At 38.4% G+C, this 20,936-nt stretch overlaps 1 protein-coding gene across 1 annotated transcript in view; it reads left to right on the forward strand.

Moving 5' to 3' along the window:
* LOC124551788 (ionotropic receptor 25a-like) overlaps window positions 1-19,390 on the forward strand; it is a 250,148-nt gene extending 230,758 nt beyond the window's left edge. Inside the window, exons 15-17 of the mRNA XM_047126467.1 lie at window positions 813-982; window positions 5,623-5,744; window positions 18,905-19,390. Of these exons, the coding sequence (XP_046982423.1) occupies window positions 813-982; window positions 5,623-5,744; window positions 18,905-19,134 (522 nt within the window). The 3' untranslated portion in view covers window positions 19,135-19,390. The remainder of the gene's footprint in view (window positions 1-812; window positions 983-5,622; window positions 5,745-18,904) is intronic.
* Window positions 19,391-20,936: the final 1,546 nt, after the last annotated feature.

Below are 20,936 nucleotides of genomic sequence, written 5' to 3' on the forward strand. Positions count from 1 at the left end.
AAAATTTAAGGTGAATTAAGGGGCATTATTTCTGTAATGTACAGAACATTAAAATTGGGGATGTAAATTTCCTGTAACTGTAATGTTTGTACTAAAGAGGTTTTGACTGTGGCAGTATACAGGCAGCTGATAGTGTTTCATGTAGTCACATAAACGCTTTGCATTAGAAAGAAACACCAGCTGAAACACGTAAGAAGTGGAACAATGGCATTTATCAGAGTAGTTGCCTGGTAACCTGGAAGAATGACAATTCATATAACTATCAATGCCAGCAGGTCAGCACTAGTCATAATTTGTCATAGCTGTCTGCAGTGGCATCCTCTGATAATTAACATATGACTTGTGACTCCATGTCCCCCAAGGCCCTCCTTTATGGTGGGATACATGGAACATGATATGTGAATGAATGAACTCAAAACATTAAAATATTCTTTGCTATGTGATTATGATGATCGGACTTTTCCACATTCATTAGGTCATTGACATATGAATAAACATTGTTGTGGAATTACCCAACTGACTTGTTAATTTAATACTGGAAAACCCATTTTTGAAACAATATATACCAACTGCAGAAAACCTTCACATATAAGAGATTCAGAAGTAGTATTAAATGCTTGTCCTAGATTGTTCTGTTTCTGGCATCCACATACTAATGTTATGATTACATCAACAAATTTCATGTCTTGCAGACATTTTATAACAAAATTTGCTTACATTTTTTTAATCTTAGACACAATCACAAAAGTCTATAACTGTCATACTGCTACTGTATTGCTGTTACCTGGTTCCACAAGAGGTTTCTGTTGTAGGTCATTGACCAGGAGGAAGGTAAGTTCGCATTCATTCATGATGCAGCTCAGATAAGGTATGAGGTGTCCAAAAACTGCAACCTGACTGAGGTTGGGGAGATGTTTGCTGAACAACCATATGCCATTGCAGTACAACAAGGAAGCCACTTGCAGGAAGAGATCAGCAGACAGTAAGTTCACTGTATATTGGCTACTCTCAGTAATTTACACTGTATACTGCTGCTTTCTGTACGTTCATAGATAAGCAACTGTGTACTTTATATTTCTGTATTTGAAAGAAGAATACTATGACTGGATTTGGTTCAATCTTTAGAAAAAACTGTACACTAATATACCATGACCTTTCCTAAAATATCTTTTTTCATGTTTTACTCCCATTACCCACCAATATTCTTATTGTTTCAGCAAAAATAGATATAAATTGAGTAACACTGTATTGAAAAGATCTCTGTCTGACTGCCACATTATATCAAAGATTCTAAACCAAAGAAAAGTGGGTACATTTACATTACTCTTTTCCTTCAGATGTGAAAATTTTCCTCTGCCTTGTGTTTTTTGGAAATTCATTCTTAGCCTGTTTCTGGCAAACCACTCAGACACTTCTTTTGTAATATCTTTTGCAGATGCAGTAAGATTTTCTTCTTTATTTCCTTCAATCACTAGATTGGTGTCATCTGAAAACAGTACTGGTACAGAATCCCTGATGTGTAGTGGAAAATCATTCATGTATACCAAAAACAGAAACAGTCCTGTGGAATACCATAACTTAGTCCACATTGTTCTGAAAGGTGTACCTGGAGTTCATTTCATTCCATATACTTAATTTCAGTTACCTAAGAGTGATATTTCAAAAATGATTTAATTCGCTAATTTGGCAGACATCTTACAACATACTGTTCAAGCTTTCTGAGGAGCACAGAATGATTAGTCACATGAAAAGCTTTTTTTAAGTCCAAGAATAAATCTGAGATTTTTCTGAGATTGTCCACTGTATTTAAGATAGTTTATGAGGTTGAAAATGACTTTTCAGTTGACCTCTGTGGTCTGGAGCCCTGTTGACATCCGGAAATAATATTATTCTTGTTGAAGAATGTAGTTAGTTGTGAAAAGAACACTTTTTCAATAATTTTTGAAAACCTTGACAGTAGTGACACAGGCCTATAGTTACCCATACATTGCCGATCACCTTTTTTATACAGGGGTATTACTTTTGCCACTTTCCATTGTTGTGGGAAGACACCACATGATAAGGATGAATTGCATATGTCTAATAAAGGAGCCAGTATGTGTCTTTTTGTTATTTTTATAATATAATCTGGAGTATCATCAATACCAGTTTAATAATTACTCTTCAATGAATTAATGGCAAGAACTCTCATGGATATGACGGGGTATCTAGCAGAATACTGAAGTATTGTTCTATCTATGTTAGCCCAGTTCTCAGCCATATCTGTAACTTTTCCTTTAGGAGTGGTCAGTTTCCTGACCGATTAAAGTACTCAGTAGTGAAGCCACTTTATAAAAAGGGAGACATTGATAATGTTGACAATTTTAGACCTATTTCTATGCCATCGGTGTTTGCTAAAGTTATCGAGAAGGTTGTATATACATGGTTACTGGAGCATTTAAATTCACATAATTTGCTGTCAAATGTTCAGTTTGGTTTTAGAAATGGTTTAACAACTGAAAATGCTATATTCTCTTTTCTCTGTGAGGTTTTGGATGGATTAAATAAAAGGTTGCGAACGCTAGGTGTTTTCTTTGATTTAACGAAGGCTTTTGACTGTGTTGACCACAAAATATTACTGCAGAAGTTGGACCATTATGGAGTAAGGGGAGTAGCTTACAATTGGTTCACCTCTTACTTTAAGAACAGAAAGCAGAGGGTAATTCTCCGCAATATTGAGAGTGGTAGTGATGTTCAGTCCCAATGGGGCACTGTTAAGTGGGGCGTTCCCCAAGGGTCGGTGCTGGGGCCACTGCTGTTTCTTATTTATATAAATGATATGCCTTCTAGTATTACAGGTGATTCAAAAATATTTCTGTTTGCTGATGACACCAGCTTGATAGTGAAGGATCTTGTGTGTAATATTGAAACAGTAACAAATAATGTAGTTCATGAAATAAGTTCGTGGCTTGTGGAAAATAATTTGATGCTAAATCACAGTAAGACTCAGTTTTTACAGTTTCTAACTCACAATTCAACAAGAACAGATATTTTGATCAGACAGAATAGGCATATTATAAGTGAGACAGAACAGTTCAAGTTCCTAGGCGTTCGGATAGATAGTAAGCTGTTGTGGAAAGCCCATGTCCAGGATCTTGTTCAGAAGCTAAATGCTGCTTTATTTACCATTAGAACAGTATCTGAAATAAGTGACACTTCAACATGAAAAGTAGTCTACTTCGCATATTTTCATACGCTTATTTCGTATGGTATTTTTTGGGGTAATTCTTCTGATTCAAAAAGGGTATTTTTGGCTCAAAAACAGGCTGTTCGAGCTATATGTGGTGTAAGTTCGAGAACCTCTTGTCGACCCTTATTCAAAAATCTGGGAATTCTGACATTGACCTCACAGTATATATTTTCTTTAATGTCGTTTGTTGTTAGCAATATTAGCCTATTCCCAAGAGTTAGCAGCTTTCACTCAGTTAATACTAGGCAGAAATCAAATCTGCATGTAGAATGCACTTCCTTGACTCTTGTGCAGAAAGGAGTGCAGTATTCTGCTGCATCCATTTTCAATAAGCTACCACAAGAACTCAAAAATCTTATCAGTAGCCCAAACTCATTTAAGTCTAAACTGAAGAGTTTCCTCATGGCTCACTCCTTCTATTCTGTCGAGGAGCTCCTGGAAGAGCTAAAAAATTAAACAAATTCCAGTGTTACATTGTTGATTTTCTTCATTTAAACTTACGACTTGTCACCTGAATATGTTTTTTTATATTTCATTTTATCTGTTTCTAATATCGTGTTATAATTTCATGTATTGACTCATTCCATGACCATGGAGACTTCTCCTTAATTTGGTCCCACGGAACAATAAATAAATAAATAATGGTATTTAGGAGCTGTCTTGGGCCCACTAGACTGAAGAACATGGATATATTATTTATTTCAATAGATGAAAGTTCTTTCATTGTTGTATTAGGTGGATTACCAAATGTTTCAATCACCAATTTTCCAGCAACTGTTGCATAATAAGAATCAAAGTTGCTTGCAGCTGCCCTAGGGTCAGTGACATTCTTGCCATTGGCCGACAATATTTTTGTGAGTTGTCTTCTTCCCCGTAAGAACCTGCACATCTTCCCACATGGACTTAGTTTTATTGGATGAGTTCATAACGCATTTGTCATTTTTTGCCTATTTTGTGACACATTTCAAAACTAATTTGTATTTTTTGAAATAACTAAGAAAGTCTGAACTGCTGTCAGTTTTTCAGTGCAGAAAAAGTTTCTACTTCCTTTTACACGATAATCTAATGTCTGATGTAATCCAGTTTTTGAATCTGTCTGTGCTTCTGGAAATCACTTTCCCGTATGGAAAAGCTGTCTCAAACATATGATTGAAAATTTTAAAAAAATTCGCATCTTATCATTGGTAATAGAGGTATCGTATACTTCTCTCCAAAATTGTTTGCTGATTAGACACTAGAAGTGTTCAATATTTTTCTGACTATAACTCCTTTAATGGATAATATTTTGTACACTGGTCAAAATGTGGTTTACAGGTATGGTTAGTAATTGTGAAAGGTGGTCACTATAGTCAGTATCAAAGTTTTCTGATGTACACTTGTCCATGTTTACACATACCTGATCAAAGAGAGTGACGCTAGTTTTTGTTGCGTGTATTGGAGTGCTAACAGTCAGGCACTAAAATCATATAGGTATGTTAAACAAAAGACTGCTACTCACTGCATAGAGGAAGCATTGAGAAGCAGAAAGACAGATTTAAAAGTAGAATGTAGGATTTTTTTGGTAAGTTCTTGAAATTCTTTTTGTTGCTATTTTGTACCCTTATTTACAGAAGAGGTGCACTGAAAACCTTTGTTCCAGAGACAAGGCAGAAAATGGAGTTTGTTTAGTTAATCTACAATGTTTCACCAAGAACCTGTAGTTGATTCAGTTAAAATTAAAATAATAGGAAATCTGCATTAGAGCCCAGGTGATGGCTCATATTTTCAATTAATACTTTAGGATTGAATATTAATAATTGTATACTGGAGCTGAGATGCAAAAGTGATCACTTTTAGACATGTAAACGATTACTTTTACACATGTACTAGATGCATGCTCAGGAAGAAAAGATAATTGCTAGCTTGGTCAAAGAATGAAAAAGCTAGGTTTACTTGGGGCACTTGATCTCAAACACGTATGACTGCAAAATATGAATATACAAGTCCATGGGGCATATTTATGAGAATGTCTGTCAGTATATCATTAGTACAGATATTTGATGAATTAAACAAGGTCATGTGACATACTGATGAGGAAGTCAGTCATTATTTCATTATTATATATTTTTGATGAATTATATAAACCTCAAATATTTGTTAAAAAGTAACAGTTGGGTAAGAAAGTGCTTGTCTTCTACCAGCAGATTTCTTTATCCTACTGTCATTATCTGTAAAATGAGTAAGCTATCAAAAGACTACTCATATTCCATCTTTAATTTCCTTTTGCTACTATTATTACAAATTTAGTTATCAACTAAATCCTCCACTTGATTCTTATAGCAGACTCTTATTACAGCTATAATTTGATAAATTAATATCAGATAACACTGATAATAATTTTCTGATTCTTTCAGAATTCTTGATCTCCAGAAAGACCGCTATTTTGAATCACTAACTGCAAAATTCTGGAATAATTCTGCAAAAGGGACATGTCCAAACTCTGATGACAGTGAAGGAATCACCCTGGAAAGTTTGGGCAAGTACCACAAGAAATCCTTTATGCACAAGTAAATTTAAATGCGATAAACTTCCTACAACACCTTTAACATGTGAAAGTTAAAATATATGAAAAATGAATTTATTTGTGAATGTTCCATACATAAATTCTTGAATTGCATCTGGAGTTCCATTCATTCATTTACACATCATGTCAGTAAAGCCCATCAAATTCCATCATGAAGGAGAGGATCCAGGGATTTAAGTAATGAGTAAGTCAGTTGTCAAAGTATTCTGTGCAAAAATGTAACTGTTTTCACTGAAACCACGAAAACATACCGTTAGTCTAATTCTGTGGACTCTGTTAATAATATATTATGATTATACATGGTGATTCAGGAAGAATGTCACATAATTTGCGAAGTGATTGTACATGTTTAAATCAAATGAAAAAGTCCTTTGAAAAAATGTCCAATCTCTCATCGTTACGGAACTGGAATGGGTTAAAGACTACACACATCCATGAATGAATATGAAGACGTGTGAATATTACTTACTGAAATGCTGTGTAGGCACTATGGTGGGCAGGATAATAGCAGGACAGATGACTGACGCACCCTACAAGAGGTGCAGGAGCTCTTTGTTGTTGCACCAAGGCAACAGCTGCAGGTGTACCCAGTGTGCAATCCTGGGTTGGATCAGTGAGCAGTTGTGAGGCCATGTGCATGTCATGCTGGAGTGATGTTTAATCGAGTAGTTTCATTGTGTCTGTAATACCAACATGCCACATGTGTTCACCCATTCAGAATACACAGACATGATGTTTGAATACTGGTCTGTAATGACAGTGCCCATGCAGCTGTCATGGAATACCAGAAATGTTTCCCTGATTGATGAACCCCCTATGCCAGCATATTTCCCAGGGTTTTTCAAACATTATGTGAATCCAGAATACTACCCATTATAAATGTAATGTCAGAATGTGAGGCCATTCAGTCAGTTGAGGAAAGGGAAGACATTACTGAATTGGTACAAAGGAGTCCCACAACCAGTACATGGCACATTAGCCATCAGCCTGATATTCCATAAAAGTGAGTGTGGCATACGTTACATTCCAAGGGCTTGTACCAATTCCATGTGCAGCCTATGCAACATCTGCAGCCAGGTGACTGATTACGCAGACAACAATTTTGTGAATGGTTGACTGTACAGAGAGACATTGTGCAATACTCTTTATTTACAGATGAGTCTACATTTACACCAATGGTATCGTGAACACCCACAGTTCTCATACATGGGTGATAAAGAACCCATATGACATGGGGGAAATAACATTCCAAGTTAAGTTCTCAGTGACTGTCTCATGTGGTATGATGATAATTAAAGGAGGATGTGTATGCTATGTAGGCAGATACAAGGAAAAACTTTTTGCTTGCATCACCAGTGTTGTTGCCCACATTAAAGCCAGTTGAGATGATGTTTTATGCACAATACAACACACCCTCCACTGAGACAACAAGTGCATTGAGAGGGATGGGGGACTTTTTGAACACCTCTTGTAGGATGGGTCAGTCATCTGCCCCACCATTATTCTGTTCACCTGAGTGCCTACACAGCATTTTGATAAGTAATGTTCACACTTGTCTTCATATTCATTCAAGGGCATGTGTAGTCTTCAACCCACTCCAGTTCCATAATGACTGAAAAATGGACACATTTTAATAGGACTTTTTCAGTTTATATTCACAAATAGAATTACATCATAAATTATGTGACATTTCTCCTGACTCACCCTGTATGTTATCAGGTAAATCCAATTCATGTTCAGTAGACTATAAATCAGAGTAAAATTTGCAGTAATGAAAAAAGTTGCTGGATTCCCAGAATTCTATGTTAGCAGTTTTTGACAGAACTGGTATTCAAGTTTATTACATCTTGTTTGTATTTTTGCTTTGAATAGCATTGCTTCTCGCCACTGAGTATGCTTTGTAGTATTAGTGACAGAGTATGTAATATTGTCACATAGAAGAAGGTGTAATTAGATGAATGACGAACAGTAACTACACTTAATGAAGGTTTATTCAGCACTTGCACATACAAGAGCGTGGAGTGAACTGCCTCCAGCCAGAACACATATGGTATATATACAGTTACAGAACATTCCAGTACAATGATTCTTGAAATTTGTGGATACTTCTAGACTGTACTCAAACCGAATATAGAAATTAAAATTTTACAGTTCAGGTGAATTTTGAATTCACGACCCTCCACGCAGCAATCTAGTATCATAACCACTAAATCACAGTGACTGCTACTCAGCTTCTTCTGTGGACATTGCTCCCTCCTTAAGAGAACAGCGTCTTGGTGTTACATCTTCCTAGTCCGGAATGAGTCATCGGTCCTCCATACTCCGACTCCCGATGGCTGATGTTTGCCCTGGTGGTGATCTTCTTAGAACTTCCTTTGCTGCTATGCTCTTCGTCACCTTTCTGCTTGTTGCCTGTGGCTGGAGCTTCAAATTTACCCTGGGCTGCAGGATCTTTATAGGGCTTCATTCAAAGAATGTGGACCATATCTCTGATCTTTCATCATCTCGTGTCAGGGTTGAAATCTTCAACTTCATAAGTAACATCAGATAACTGTTTTACAACCTTATAAGGTCCAAAGTAGCACCTGTGAGGAGCTTCTCAGAGACACCAACCTTCCAAACAGGAGTGAAGACTCAGACGAGGTCACCAGGCTGGTAGACAACAGGGTAGTGGCTCATGTGATACCTTTGGCGAACGTTTTCTTGAGCCTGCAGCATGTGGAGTCGAGCTAACTGACGAGCTTCCCCAGCTCTGGTTAATACCTGGCTGATGTAGTCATTGTCCATATCATCAGGATGTAACGGAAACACAGTGTCCATCATCGTAGTCGCCGCACACCCATGCACCAGGAAAAATTGCATAAATCCTGTGGTGTCTTCTTTGGTGGTGTTGTAGGCAAACATCACAAAAGGTAGCACCTCATCCCAGTTGCTCTGCTCAACATTAGTGAACATTGATAGCATGTCAGCCAATGTCTTATTAAGGCATTCAGTAAGCCTGTTAGTTTGCAGATGGTAGGCAGTCATCATGTGATGAGTAATGTTGTACTGACAGTTTATCTCTGTCACAAGATTTGATTGAAAAACTTTCCCTTGATCCATAGTTAATGGGGCACCGTGTTTTAATACAATGTCTTCCATGATGAATTTGGCTACCTCGAATGCTTCAGCTGTTTTCACAGCTTTTGTAATGGCATAGCCTGTCATATAATCAGTGCAAACAATAATCCATCTATTGCCACTAGCAGACATTGGAAATCGTCTGAGGAGGTCAGTCCCAACATGCTAGAAAGGCGTTTCAGCTGGTGGAATTCGTATGGGTCACCCAGGTAGTTTCTGAGGAACTGCCTTTCTCCTCTGGCACTCTCAACAGTGCGACACATAGTGACGGACACTCCTAAATAAACCTGGCCAGAAAAATCTCTTGCGGATCCTATCATATGACTTAATAAATCCAAAATGTCTGGCCTCAGATGTGTCATGGAATTTCTATAGAACATCTAAGTGCATGTTTTTAGGAGTCACTGGTAGCCACCTCTTTCCAAATGGATCAAAGTTTTTCTTGCAAACTAATCCATTAACTAACTTAAATTGTCCTTTCCCATCCTCTGACCGATTTAAGACAAGCATAATTTGAGATATCTTGGCATCATTCTTCTGCTTAGCAGGAAGATCCTGGAGTGCAGTGAGACAGTCACTATCTTCATCAAAGTCTTGATTGTCTTGCATAGGGTTTCTTGAGAGTCAGTCGGCAACTTGATGTTTTCTTCCACTCTTGTACACTATGGTAATGTTATACTTTTGCAGTCGTAGTGCCTACCCGGCAAATCGTCCTGTTGGATCCTCAAGACCTGTCAATCAACAAAGTGAATGATGGTCTGTAACAACTGTGAATGGCCTTCCATAGAGATACTGTCGAAATTTGCATATGGCTCAGATCACAGCAAGACATTCTCTTTCTGTAGTTGAGTAGTTTCTCTTGGCTTTTGTAAGTGTCCTAGAAGCATAGGCTACAACCTTCTCTTTTCCATTCAAAATTTGCACCAGAACAGTACCAATCCCAGACCCACTGGCATCTGTGTGTAGTTCTGCACATGCTCTCTCATCATACAGACCAAGTACAGGATCAGTCATCAGAGCTTTTTGCAGCACGTCGAAAGAATCTTGTTGAGCACCACCCCAGATAAATTTAGCATTGGCTTTTAACAACTCATGGAGTGGTCTGGCTTTGATACAAAAGTCTTTGATAAAACAATGGTGATAAGAACATAATCTGAGTAAGCTTCTCACATCTCTATGGCCGCAAACTTTCGTGTGACACAAGGTGTCCAAGTATTTTGATTTCTTTCGTTCCAAAGAGACACTTTCTTGGATCAAGTTTCAGTCCGCCTTGTTGGAGACACTTGAGAACGGTCCTCAGTCTTTTTATGTGTTCATCAAATGTCTCTGAGAACACTATACTGTCATCTAAATAACAAAGACACATCGTTCACTTCAGGTGACTTAGAAGATTATCCATCATCTGTTCAAAAGTTTCTGGTCGGTTACATAAACCAAATGGCATTACCTTAAACTCATACATGCCCCGGGGCGATAAATGTAGTTTTCTCATGATCAGCCTCATCTACTTCTATTTGCCAGTATCATGAGTACACGTCCATGGTTGACAAAAAATTAGCCCCCTTCAGACAATTTAGTGTATCATCAATTCGTGGAAGGGGGTAAACGTCCTTTTTAGTTATCTTATTAAGCTTCCTGTAATCAACACAAAAGTGCCAACTGTCATTCTTCTTCCTGATAAGAACCACTGGTGACGACCATGGGCTCTGTGATGGCTGAATGATGTCATTCTTCATCGTTTTCTCTACTTCATCATGAATTATTCAACATTCCATTGCTGACACACGGTATGCTCTGTGGCTTATTGGTTGATGGTCTCCAGTGCTAATCTGGTGCTTCACTGTCAATTTGTCTAATTTTCTCTTCACCTGTGGATCAAAGCATTCAGAGAACTCTTGAAGAATGGCAAGTAGCTTCTTCTGTTGTTCCTTAGAAGCTAGAAGAGCTAGAGCTAGAAGATCTTGTCTCATAGTGGTAGCATCAATTTCCTCCCACAGACTCAGTGTGGGAGGTTTCTATGACACTCAGCTGTTCGGCGATTTACACCTCAGTATTTCCTATGCACGTGCGTCTTGGAAGGATCTGTGGCTCTAGGTGACAGTTAACTATCCACAATTCACTGAATCTATTCTTGAACAACACAAAAGAGGCTGGGATGACCAAGTTATTCTTCAGTGGTAGGCTTCTCTTACATTCCACTACGAGATCCATGGGTTGATGCATGGCAAGACACATGACAGTTACCTTTCTAATGCTGACTGCAGGAATGATCACTTCATCCAGCACACCCTAGTCTCCACACACTCGGATGTGCATCTTCCTGTCCACAGTATCTCTTCTCGTCTAGCATAATTTTCGAGTGACAACAATCTATAATTGCCTGAGAAACTTTCAAAAAGTCCCATCCGAAAATGATGTCATGACTACACTCTTGTAGGATGATGAATCCTAAGGGCTGTGTAGGGCCACTTATACCCACATGAATGACACATCTTCTTGTAGGTTTTACATATTTCCCATTAGCCACCTTCGTTATCAACGTCATTCCCTATCATTTTTTTAGTGATCAACGGTGGAGGATTTTTCTCTTCAGCGGCCTCACCTCCAAGGTCGCACCCTTTAGTTTTCCAGATTGCAGCAGCTAGGTGATCACCTAGAGCTTCTAAACGGTGATGGAGACCTTGATCGGCGTGTTGGGGAGCATCCTCTCCAGCGGCTGGCTTGCGGTGATGGTGACCTACATCATCCTGCACCCGCATCTTCTTGCTCATCTTCATCGTCCCAGAGTTGGCATCAGCTAAGATCGGTCTGCTGTCTTCTGGCAGTGAAAACATACTGGTTGGTTATCCTGGGTCCTCCAGATGTCAGTCTTCCTTGGTGCCCAAACAGGCTCCTCATACAGCATTCTTGAACGTAACTTTGGAGAGATTGGGTTCGATGTCTGTTCCACTTCCTCCCTTATGACCTCTTGAAGTGTCTCTGTTTTTTGCTCACTGTGCAATCCAAGTGCCTTCCAAACTTCCTCTCTGATTATCTGAGGAAGTATACTTGTGAAATCAGTTCCTTCCTCCATCAGAGATATCGATACGATGTTTTGAAGCTGTTCAAACTTCTTGTGTGTAATTATTTTTTGATGCATTGTCTCGATATACTGGCACCATTTTATGAAGTCATCTGCTGGTAAAACCTCCTTCAGGAATACGGCTTGCTACATGTCTTCAGCAACACCCTTCATGAGATGTGCAACCTTATCTTACTCCTTCATTCTATGATCTATTATTTTACACAGCTTCAAGATATCTTGAATGTAGGATGCTGTAGTTTCTCTTGGACACTGTGCCCTGCACTTTAATTTATCTTCAGCCTTGCACTTCTGTCATTGTGTGTCGCTGAAATACATGTGCAGTTCCGCCTGGAAAACTTCCCAGCTTGTGAACTTCTCCTTGTTGTTCTCATACCGTTGCTTGGAAGTGTTCTCCAAGTAGCCACTAGTTTGATTCTTGGCCATCGTCACCAGAGAACCCGGAATGATGTCTCATGTGGTGGCACACAGTTGCTGTCATTGTAACATCCTCTTCTTCTTCTGTCTCCGATAGATTGCAATCTGTTGAATATGGCTTGAACTCAGGTTTTTCGCCATGTAAATGGTGGCTCTGTCATGGCCTGATGAGAGCCACTTTGTTGTCGATAATGTGCGCTATCACAAGTTCCAATACCCAGCGTCTCCACCAGAATAATGTCACCTAGAAGAAGGCGTAATTAGATGAATGACAAACACTAACTTCACATAACAAAGGTTTATTCAGTACTTGCACATATAAGAGCGCAGAGCAAACTGCCTCCGGCCAGAACACATACAGTATACATACAGTTTCAGAACATTCCAGTACAATGATTCTTGACATTTGTGGATACTTCTACGATGTACTCGAACCGAATATAGAAATTAAAATTTTACAGCTCAGGTGAATTTTGAACTCATGACTCTCCATGCAACAGTCTTGTATCATAACCACTTCACCATAATGATTGTTCTACTTAGCTTCTTCTGCGACAATATTATTCTAGGTTACCATTATGCAACAAAAATATTCTGTATTGAAGGGCTTTTTTGTACAGATTGTAAAGTATATTGTGAATGTACTTCACTGAATTCTGCTGCATTTAGTAAACTTTAATAATACAGAATTCTTTAGTAGATTTAATGAAGAAAGTATAAAATGTGGATTATTTTCTTTTAAATTTTCATTGGGGTGGGAGAATTATTGCAGTACATTGATTTCTGCTAAAATGTATTGTTTGTAGTTCCTGTTTATAACACGCAAACACATTTAGTGTTGCACTTTTGGCCTTTGAAAGGAAGAATGCCTTAGTCACCAAGACTACAAAGCATATACAGTGGTGAGAAGCAACACGATTCAAAGTAGAAATACATATTCATTCCGTGACAAGATATAGCGCCATTCAAAACAGAAATGCATACTCACTCCAGGACAAGAGTGCCCACACAATAGTTTGTAAGGAGAGGGGGTGCGGGGAGGGGGCGGGGAGGCAAACCTGGGGATAGGTTGTATTTATAATAATATTTTGAAAGACAAACGAGGACTTAGCGATAAAAAAGTTACAGTTGTGACCCCATTAAAAACCAGCATAGAACTGACTTTAAATCATTTTCCTGAAAGAATAACACCTGACTCCACGATATTTTTTTTCTTTTTCCTGAAATCTGGGGGGTTACCCTGCCCATCTGGCCTCCAGGCACGGGTGCACTTGGTATTCGCCATTAAATGTGAGAGAGTATGAAAATGGATGCGAACTAAAAATAAGTAGAATACAAACAATATATTTACAATACACTGAAATCAAGCAGTTCACATATGGGTTCATAAGCAGGAACATATTGACATTCCCACAGAACACTATATGACAAAACTAGCTTTTGTTTTATATGAAACAAAAACAGATTTGGAATTATTTACTCAACACACGGATGCATGCAAAAATAAAGCAGACTATGAGCTACATATTCGGGATGCGCTTCACATAAAAATGTCATAATCACAAAAACAAGGCAAAGAAAGCCATCTTCTTTGTCATGACATGTCAGATGATTTTGTGGTTTTGACACACTGTGGCGCAATTATTTCCACTTGATAAAGGCCACAGGATCAAAATTACAATATTGGGTTTTACAAATACATAATTTTACAGTCAAAAGGCAACTAAAATGTTATTTACAAAATTTTTCATGATGGTAAACCATAGCCACAAGAAGTTAATCATAGTTTTTGATTGAGACTTCTGGAATATATTACATTGCAAGGCCACAAAAACCTTTTGGTTTCCAGAATGGAGCAACATGAAAAATAAGGGAAATGTAACCACTCACCTGTAATGGATTGATGCATGAGGCACAGAAACACATAGAAGAAAACAACATCCACACTAGCTTTTGAGCACTAGCTCTTTTTCAAGCAGAAGTATACACATTCACACACACAACTACACAGAAATGAATGTTTCTGTGGCCACGGGAGCATGTATTTGAGTGTCTCTGTATTTGTGTGTTTGAATGTGTGTACTTCTGCTGGAAAAGGGGCTAGTGTTCAAAAGATAGTGTGGAAGCTATCTACTGTCACATGTTTCTGTGCTCCATCCATCAATGTGTTATAGGTGTGTGGTGGTCTTTCTCTTATTTTACATATTGCACTGTCCAGGTAATTTTGTTTCCAGACATGCTTTCTTCTACAAAAAGGAAACTGTATCTGTCAATCCAAAACAGTTCTGATGTTGATGATGTGGCACATTACAAGAAATACTACAAAATATTAAAGACTGTGATAGGGACATCAAGGCAAATATATTACAAGAAAAAAATAGTCGTATCAGATAACAAAATAAATACAATATGGGATATATTGAAGCAGGAGACCGGTAGAACCAGACATCAAGAGGGACAAATAGCATTAAGAGTAAATGATATATTGGCCCACCCGGTTAGCCGTGCGGTCTAACGCATGGCCTTCCGGACTGGGAAGGAGTGCCTGGTTCTCCACATGAATCCGCCCTGCGGACTTGTGTCAAGGTCCGGTGAGCTAACCAGTCTGGGATGATTTTTAGGTGGTTTTCCATCTGCCTCAGTGAATGCGGGCTGGTTTCCCATATTCCGCCTCAGCTACACTATGTTGGTGATTGCTGTGCGAACAAGTTCTCCACGTACGCGTGCACCACCATTACGCTACCACACAAACATAGGGTTACACTCGTCTGATGTGAGATATTCCCTGTAGGTTTCACCAGAGGCCAAACCACACAATAACCCTGAAAGAGTTGTTCAGTGTGGGGCAGCGGATGGGTGAAGTGGACTGCGGTAGTTGTCATGGGGTTGTGGACCACTGTGGCTGCAGCAGGGATGGAGCCTCTCCATTGTTTCTAGGCTCCTGGTTAACATACAATTCAGTACAAATGATACATTGGTGACAGATGTGTATAGTGTTGCAGAACTTTTTAACAAACATTTTATAACTGTTATTGAAAAGATTGAGTTGTCAGGTTCTGTAGATGCTGCTATGGAATACCTCAGACCAGACATTTCAAATAACTTCCATAATATGAATTTGACCCTCACTACCCCAACAGAAGTAATGTCCATCATAAAATCTTTAAAATCAAAAACATCTAGTGGGTACGATGAAATACCAACGAAATCACAAGCAGACATTTGTAAGGCAAACTCTTTGCCTTACAAATGTCTGCTTGTGTCTGTGTACGTGTGGATGGATATGTGTGTGGGCGAGTGTATACCTGTCCTTTTTTCCCCCTAAGGTAAGTCTTTCCACTCCCGGGATTGGAATGACTCCTTACCCTCTCCCTTAAAACCCACATCCTTTCGTCTTTCCCTCTCCTTCCCTCTTTCCTGATGAATCAACCGTTGGTTGTGAAAGCTTGAATGCTGTAATTTACCGTCTAGTAAGGCCATCCAAAGACCAGTATCAGTTGCAAAGCAATTTCGAAAAGATTGCTGTATGGTGTGGCAGGCGGCAGTTGACGCTAAATAACGAAAAGTGTGAGGTGATACACATGAGTTCCAAAAGAAATCCGTTGGAATTCGATTACTCGATAAACAGTACAATTCTCAAGGCTGTCAATTCAACTAAGTACCTGGGTGTTAAAATTATGAACAACTTCAGTTGGAAAGACCACATAGATAATATTGTGGGAAAGGCGAGCCAAAGGTTGCGTTTCATTGGCAGGACACTTAGAAGATGCAACAAGTCCACTAAAGAGAAAGCTTACACTACACTCGTTCATCCTCTGTTAGAATATTGCTGCACGGTGTGGGATCCTTACCAGGTGGGATTGACAGAGGACATCGAAAGGGTGCAAAAAAGGGCAGCTCATTTTGTATTATCACGTAATAGGGGAGAGAGTGTGGCAGATATGATACACAAGTTGGGAGAGAAGTCATTAAAGCAAAGACGTTTTTCGTCGCGGCGAGATGTATTTACAAAATTTCAGTCACCAACTTTCTCTTCCGAATGCGAAAATATTTTGTTGAGCCCAACCTACATAGGTAGGAATGATCATCAAAATAAAATAAGAGAAATCAGAGCTCGAACAGAAAGGTTTAGGAGTTCGTTTTTCCCGCGCGCTGTTTGGGAGCGGAATGGTAGAGAGATAGTATGATTGTGGTTCAATGAACCCTCTGCCAAACACGTAAATGTGAATTGCAGAGTAGTCATGTAGATGTAGATCTAGATTTTAAAAAATGATTATCATTCCGCTTGGGACCTATGGAAGGTACATTAGATTATTTGTTTCAGTTGTAAATATTTCTCATGTATTATTGTTTTTATGACATGTTCTTCATCCTGGAGAACCTCCTCACTACGGATCAATTGGAATGAAAGTAAATCTAATTTATTCCACTACTATACTACAAGGCCCACCTATAAAATATAAATGCAAAATATAGCCATCTAAATCATTTATTTTGAATCTTCCTTCTCATCCTGTATGGTAAGTCACCACTGATAACATGTTCTGGATGACTTTTCTGTAACTCTCCCCATTTGCTAAACTTCACAAGTTGTTTTCCTTCATCCCTCTTCCTGCCCTTTCAACCCTTCTGCTAGAAGAAGGAGGCACCGGCTCTGAAATCTTGCACGTTTCCTTAATTTTTCATACTGTTTTGCTGCCACTTGATGACCTGATTTTTTTAGCTATCCAATTGTATCACGAATTCAAAACATGAATTTTCACACAATATTTTCTCATATTCAAAGTTCACTGCCACACCAAATGCAGTGCTGTTGTCATTCTCAGTTTCTGTATTGTAACACAGGCCTTGCACTTCTTATACTTTGATTTCTGTATTAACCTTGAGTGAAGAGTTTCTGTAATTACAATTGACAACCTCAAATACACACAGCACATCAAATAAGTAATGAGACAGCTAGCATTACATCCAAACTAAGAATTTTATTTCAATTTTGCACTTACATGGATTCAAAATCATCCCCTTGCACCTTCGCACAACTTTTATACTGACCATAAGCATTGTTGAAAGAACACTGGAAATCCTGAGTGTGTACCTCCTTTAGTCTGTTGGCCACAGCACTTTGAATGTCCTCAGTGTCACTACAATGATCGTCTTTTAAAGCTCATTTAATTTTCACAAACAGAAGAAAGTCTGCAGGTGTCAAATCAGACAAAAAGGGTAATTTTTCAAGCATGCATTTCTGTTTTCATGCTAAAAACTGTTTCATGGTTAGTGCGCACTGAGTCAGTGAAATCATGCAGAAGAACCCAACTCTAGCACTTGAACAGATGTGGCCCAAAATGATACATGTGAGCAAAGAGATGTTGCATAGCTCCTAAGTAGTACTGTCCAGTCACTGTTATACCCGCAGAGAGAAACTCACAATAGATCACTCTAGAAGCATCAAAGAACAATAATAATTTTCTTGATGGATGATTTCTGCAACCTGAATTTCTCCTTCCTCAGTGACAATGCTCCATACTCTGACATTTTGTCTCTGGCTCAACGTGAAAACACAAACTTTCATCCCTAGTTATAATTTGTTTCAACAAATTGGGATCCTTATTAACTGTGGTAATGAAACAGGCACAACTTGCCACTTAGTACTCTCTCAGCTCTTGTGTTATCGAAAATGGCACAAAACGCAACAAATCTTTCTCTTGTGTGAATCTCTCTCTAAAATGGACCTAGGTAATTCCTAATGACACCAAGTTTCACTGCAAGCTTTCTGGTGGTAATTTGTCTATCATTGGTAACAATTTCCTTTGTCCCCCCCCCCCCATTTACCTAAGCAGACAAAGGGCATCTGACATGTGCTTCATCTTCTGAAGATTCACTTCCATTCTTAAATGTTGAAAACCATGCTTGTGCATGGCTAAGACAAACATTCCTGTGAACAAGCTTCATATCTTTGTAAGCTTCTGATGCTGGTTTTCCTAATTTACAGTACAATTTTATTACTGCTCATTGGCCCATGATATTACATTTGACCACCCCTACTTGCACTTTCCCACCTGCTGTGCATGCAATAGCTGTGTCATCAAAACAATCAAAGTATCTCACACATCAAAAACATCACGAGTAAATGGCATAGCACACAAAACACATACTTGAAAAATGGGGATCATTTCCTGAAATGCATCATGCAAAATATAATGAAAATGAAATCATGACTGGTATCAGAAGATGTTGTTTTACAAACAAACCCTTTGTTTTTAGTCACAAGATTTCACCAGACAGTTTTAATGGATAAAATGAAAATAACATTGGTTTATAAAGAGACCTTATAATAATAAAAAAATTCTGATTTACATCTGCTATTGATGTCACAAATATGTATAGTCACATCACCCTCTTTTCCCTTTCTTCTATGGCACATTGTATTGAACATTTTATTGTTGCCATAATATTTCATACTTTTTTCATTGCTATTCTTGCTTCTTTGCTACAGGTGGTGTTTTCATAGCAACCTTATTTGGACTTGCACTGGCTATGATAACTCTTGCTGGAGAAATATTTTACTACAAGAGGAAAAAGTTGACAACAGTTAATGTGACATCAGCATCAGCAAAAATTCCCAAAAAACAAGTGACAATAGGGAAAGAATTCCGGCCAGTAATGGAAAAGACTGCACCTCGAGTTTCATATATCTCAGTTTTCCCAAGAAATCAGCTATATTAACATTATTATTCAGTAATGCAGTACCACTTAGGAACCAACATGTAAATAATAGTGAATGATTATTACAGTATCAAGACTTCTGCTCATGGATTGTTAGCATCACTTTGTGTTTGGGTATTGTACTGCAAAAAGTTTTCTTTTTGTAAAAAGGAAACTTTCAGACCAAAAAAAGTAACATCATCTCATACGCATTTTGTCTAAAGCATCACACCATTGTCATTCTTGAATGGCCACTTTCATTGTTTCAAATGTAATATTAATTATGGATCATATGTTTATCTTCTTTACTGAAAACAAAATAAAATTTTATTTTAATTGTTATGGTTTGTAAATAAATAACTGGTAACAGGATCAGTCCCATTTTATAACACAAGAAGCAAAAATATGTTCACATTGTAAATTTATGTGTAAAAATATATGGCATGAAAAGTGAAACTGTTGCAGACATTCCATGTGAGACAAATGGAATTCATGTTCTGAAGTTCAATGTGTGATGTCCAAATCTCATAGCATATATATATAAGCGAGGGTGTGATATTTCAGTGGAGTGTAGTATAGTACAGGCAACAGTACTTCACCTGGGGACACAAGGGCAAAGGCACAAAAGAAAATAAACACTAGTTTCAGAAACAAATAATGGAAATTCCACGTTGGAATATCAACAATATTAAGCAAAGGACAGGTTGCTACTTATCGTAAAGGTGACACATTGAGTTTGAGAGAGGCACTATAGTTAGTCATGAATGATGACAGTCAAGCTTTAAGCTTGTTCTGCGCATCTTTTTCATGTGTTCTCTGATAGCCAATGAGCATTCAGTAGTGTACTGAGCATTCTGCTGTGAAATTTGTATGCAATGCAAACATGATACACAATTGTAGCAAAGTTATTTAGTGAATTTTTATTCCATTTGTTGCGAGTCATCATGGCTGATGGTGGAGTGAGCAACAAACTTTACAGAAGCAAGTGACAGATATAATTTGTTGGATACAAGCTTTTATCATGTGCAAAGCACTTGTATGAGAGTAATCCAACCGTCACTTTGAACCAGCAACAATACAATCCCCATTCTTGTCTCAACCTGCGCAGACTGCCATCGTTCACAAATCAGACCATAGTTACAGAAACAAATTTGTTTAAGACCCAAAGGAGCTACAGACATTGGCTGCATGTTGGCACTGATTGAAATCAATGGGGAAACATGAAAATTTGTGCTGGATGGGATTCAAACATGAGTCTCCTCTTTACTATGTGGGTGCTTTGACCACTTTGCCATCTGGCCACAGCAGTCACTGTTACTGCACAGTCTACCCTAGCATGCCTCCCATCAGACCCAAATTCTCATCTTATCCACACACTACTAATGTATTGACCCTTGCTCATTATTCTCATTACTTATGTCATTTTGCCAATTCCCGTAAGAGTTCAAGCCTGATATGCATCTGCACTGGAGAGATCATTGGCCATCTTGCCTTAATTATATATAATTATGTGGTGCCTGTTCTTTTGGACACAGTTGCAGTGACCACTGTGTCTGGATGGTTTAGTGGTCAGTTCATCTGCCTAGTAAGCAGGAGATGGGGGGTTGAACCCTGGTCTGGCACAAATTTTCAACTTTCCCCATTGATTTCAATCAATACCCACTTGCAGTCAATGTATGTAATTCCTTTTTGTCTTAATTCGTAATGGCTGCTGGATCAAAATGGTGTCTGTTCTTTCAGACAGATCTGAAAGAACAGATACCAAATATATATATATATATAATTTCAGTTTGTCTTGTGATGAAGCAAGCTGGGATCTTTTT

The sequence above is a fragment of the Schistocerca americana genome, chromosome 1, assembly GCF_021461395.2.
Source record: "Schistocerca americana isolate TAMUIC-IGC-003095 chromosome 1, iqSchAmer2.1, whole genome shotgun sequence".
NCBI classification, from domain to species: Eukaryota; Metazoa; Arthropoda; class Insecta; order Orthoptera; family Acrididae; genus Schistocerca; species Schistocerca americana.